The sequence below is a fragment of the Miscanthus floridulus genome, chromosome 2 (genome assembly GCF_019320115.1).
Source record: "Miscanthus floridulus cultivar M001 chromosome 2, ASM1932011v1, whole genome shotgun sequence".
NCBI classification, from domain to species: Eukaryota; Viridiplantae; Streptophyta; class Magnoliopsida; order Poales; family Poaceae; genus Miscanthus; species Miscanthus floridulus.
The window spans coordinates 20,679,086-20,682,707 of NC_089581.1; the positions used below are offsets into that span (position 1 = coordinate 20,679,086).

Genomic DNA, 3,622 nt, shown 5'->3' on the forward strand with positions numbered 1-3,622 from the left:
TGGCGCCGCCGGAAAGAGCGGTGACGATAACGCACTGTAGTGTTTTGTTTTTATTTTGGTAATAATTGTCCAATTATTGACTAATTAGACTCAAAACGTTCGTCTCGCAAAGTACAATCAAACTGTGCAATTAGTTTTTGATTTCGTCAACATTTAATACTCCATGCATGTAACGCAAGTTTAATGTGACGGAGAATTTTCTTTTTACGTAGTGTCAAAGTTAGGAATTTGATGAAACTAAACATGACCCAAACAATACACACCAATGATGACAAGACGACACGACAGCAAGACAGTCATCCAACTAGATTACGCCGATGACAAGACAAACCAGGCGATAAACGAAGTGCATCACAGAGATCAAGAAGCACCAATATAGACAATAACGATTCTTAATAACCAAGTAGCAAAGCAGGGGAATTAACCACAAGTCTTACAACATCAGGTGTCGTAAACCACACAATGACAGAAAAGTTCAGATCCGATAGACACACAAACACGATACAACGAGCCACTCTGGGCAGATCACGGGATAATTGCAAACAGGTCCGACACAGTGGCACCACAAAGCTTCTAGTACTCATCACCCTCGTCGCCATCCTCACCCTCTTCGAACTCAGCACCGACCTCCTCGTAGTCCTTCTCCAACGCAGCCAGGTCCTCACGGGCCTCAGAGAACTCGCCCTCCTCCATACCCTCACCTACGTACCAGTGCACGAAGGCACGCTTGGCGTACATCAGGTCGAACTTGTGGTCGATGCGGGAGAACACCTCCACAACACTGGTGGAGTTGGAGATCATGCACACAGCACGCTGCACCTTGGCCAGGTCACCACCGGGCACCACGCTAGGAGGCTGGTAGTTGATGCCGCACTTGAAGCCAGTTGGGCACCAGTCCACAAACTGGATGGTGCGCTTGGTCTTGATGGTGGCCACAGCAGCATTCACGTCCTTAGGGACCACATCACCGCGGTACATGAGGCAGCAGGCCATGTACTTGCCATGGCGGGGGTCGCACTTGGCCATCATGGACGATGGCTCGAAGGCGCTGTTCGTGATCTCCGCCACGGACAGCTGCTCGTGGTAGGCCTTCTCAGCGGAGATAACTGGAGCATAGGAGGAAAGCATGAAGTGGATCCTCGGGTAGGGCACCAGGTTGGTCTGGAACTCATTCACATCCACATTAAGAGCACCGTCGAACCTCAGGGAGGCAGTCAGGGATGAGATGACCTGAACAACATCAGTAACAGCTGATGCTTAGAGACAAAAGCCCAGATTTCTGAACGTTTACCTGGCAGAATGCAAAGGCAGACCAAGACAGTACCTGGGACACAAGCCTGTTGAGGTTGGTGTAGGTTGGGCGCTCGATGTCAAGGGAGCGGCGGCAGATGTCATAGATGGCCTCATTGTCGAGAAGGACAGCGACATCAGTGTGCTCGAGGAGAGAGTGGGTGGACAGGACACTGTTGTATGGCTCAACCACCGAGGTAGAGACCTGGGGGGATGGATACACAGTGAACCCAAGCTTGGACTTCTTGCCGTAATCAACAGACAGGCGCTCCAAAAGGAGGGAACCAAGTCCAGAGCCAGTTCCTCCACCAACAGCGTTGAACACAAGGAAGCCCTGGAGACCAGTGCAGTTATCGGCAAGCTTCCTGATGCGGTCAAGGCACAGGTCAACAATCTCCTTGCCAACCGCAAGAGAAGCAAATCAAGTTTAAGTAAGATGTTCATTACAGAGGGAATATATATCTGGGACCCATGTAAACTGAAGATCAGATCAGATTACTTACTGGTGTAGTGACCACGGGCGAAGTTGTTGGCTGCATCCTCCTTGCCACTGATGAGCTGCTCTGGGTGGAAGAGCTGGCGGTAGGTGCCAGTCCTCACCTCATCGATGACAGTGGGCTCAAGGTCAACAAACACAGCACGGGGGACGTGCTTCCCAGCGCCAGTCTCACTGAAGAAGGTGTTGAAAGCATCATCACCTCCCCCAATGGTCTTGTCACCAGGCATCTGGCCATCAGCCTGAATAGAATACAAACAAAGCATCCTTATTTATGCAAATTACAAAAGGAGGCCATATGATTCAAATGCAGTCAGTGTAAAATTGAATGCCACCTACACTAGTACACCAGGCAGATGCACGATCTTAAGGTAAACTCGTGCCTGAATGACCATGTTTCAAACAATGATTACATAATACAGAATGCCAGTCTCTATCCCATTTCTAGCAGATCTAAACAAGAAGAAGCAATTGGATTAAGGTGCCTAAGCCTGATGTGTATTAATCTTTTGCAGATCTAATAACAATACGAATAGATGTACATCAAATTAACATACTGTACTCTGCATGTGTACATCAAGGATCTACATATAAACAGGCAATACAAACTTGGCCTATGAATATTTACAGATCCAAAGTGACAGTGCATTTAAACTTTCAGAGCACTCAGGTCTACCACACGTATAGGCAAAATCAATATATAATTACTAAATTTACTGGATCATGGAAAATAATGTGCAATATCGAGTGATTCCTATTCAAATACTCTATCCAAAATTACAGATAACAAATAATCGCGACCTCGATCAGACACCATTTCACCAGATCTACGGATCTGACCTAGCAAAGGCGGATCTGGGCAACCACCATCACATACAGCCAGATCCGTACAAATCTACCGATTTGAAATACTAATTCGTCTCCCGATTCAGTCCCGCCAGATCCAGCACGCATCAGCGACGAAACTCACATACCGATTACAGATCTACGTCAACAGCGCGACAACGGAAGAGGAAATGGACGGATCTTTACCTGAATGCCATGCTCGAGGCAGTAGAGCTCCCAGCACGCGTTTCCGACCTGGATACCGGCCTGGCCGATGTGGATCGAGATGCACTCCCTCATGGTGTCGTCTGAAGGGTGGAGCGGCGGCGGGTGTCGGAAATGGGAGAAGGCGGAAAGCTTTGAGTCGCGGAGAGAGGCGAGTACGAAGACGCCTGTCTCTGCGGTGCTCGGCTTAGGGTTCCGCTGCCTCCCACTCGGCTCGCTTTATAGAACGGAACGACAGCCTGGGCCACGATGGAGTGCCGCCGAAGCCAAAGCGAGGGGAGAAAACGGTGTTTTTGCGTCTGAGCCCCTGGGTTTTCGATTGTTTTCACGGTTCGGGCTCCTCGTCCGTGCAACTGTCGGTTTGTTCGTGCCACTGCCACAGACAGTGCCAAGCCGGCTAATCCGGCACTTATTAGGACTTAGGAGCAAAATATTTCAAAATTACTTCGCTTTTTGTTGGTGTACCTGAGTTGCGACAAGCCGCAACCCACCGCTGCCTATTATTGTCTGTTAAATGGGCCCCAGAAACTTTCTTGTACTCCAGTTCTGTGCGTGTCCACGACTGTAGCTCTAAAAAAAGCAGTTGGTGATCTATTCACGGTTCACATAACGTTCGTTGCGAGAAGACAGCACCAGCGGCGACATCTTACCTGTCTGTGGGCCAGGCATACGGTGGGACCCATTTATAGGTGAGTGAGGTGAGACGCTCGACGTGGGTGTCGATTTGGACGGGTGGTTCCGCTTCGTCGGTGCCGCGCTGATATTTTCAAATTTTGAAATGGCGGA

At 49.3% G+C, this 3,622-nt stretch overlaps 1 protein-coding gene across 1 annotated transcript; it reads right to left on the reverse strand.

Annotated features, from left to right (window-relative positions):
• Positions 1-338: 338 nt before the first annotated feature.
• Positions 339-3,037, reverse strand: LOC136519376 (tubulin alpha-1 chain). Its single transcript, XM_066512799.1, has 4 exons — positions 2,819-3,037; positions 1,794-2,028; positions 1,325-1,695; positions 339-1,230 (listed from the first exon to the last, which is right to left on the reverse strand). Exons 1-4 carry the CDS (start codon positions 2,909-2,911, stop codon positions 574-576), a joined length of 1,356 nt encoding a protein of 451 aa, XP_066368896.1. The 5' UTR covers positions 2,912-3,037; the 3' UTR covers positions 339-573.
• Between the last annotated feature and the right edge of the window lie 585 nt (positions 3,038-3,622).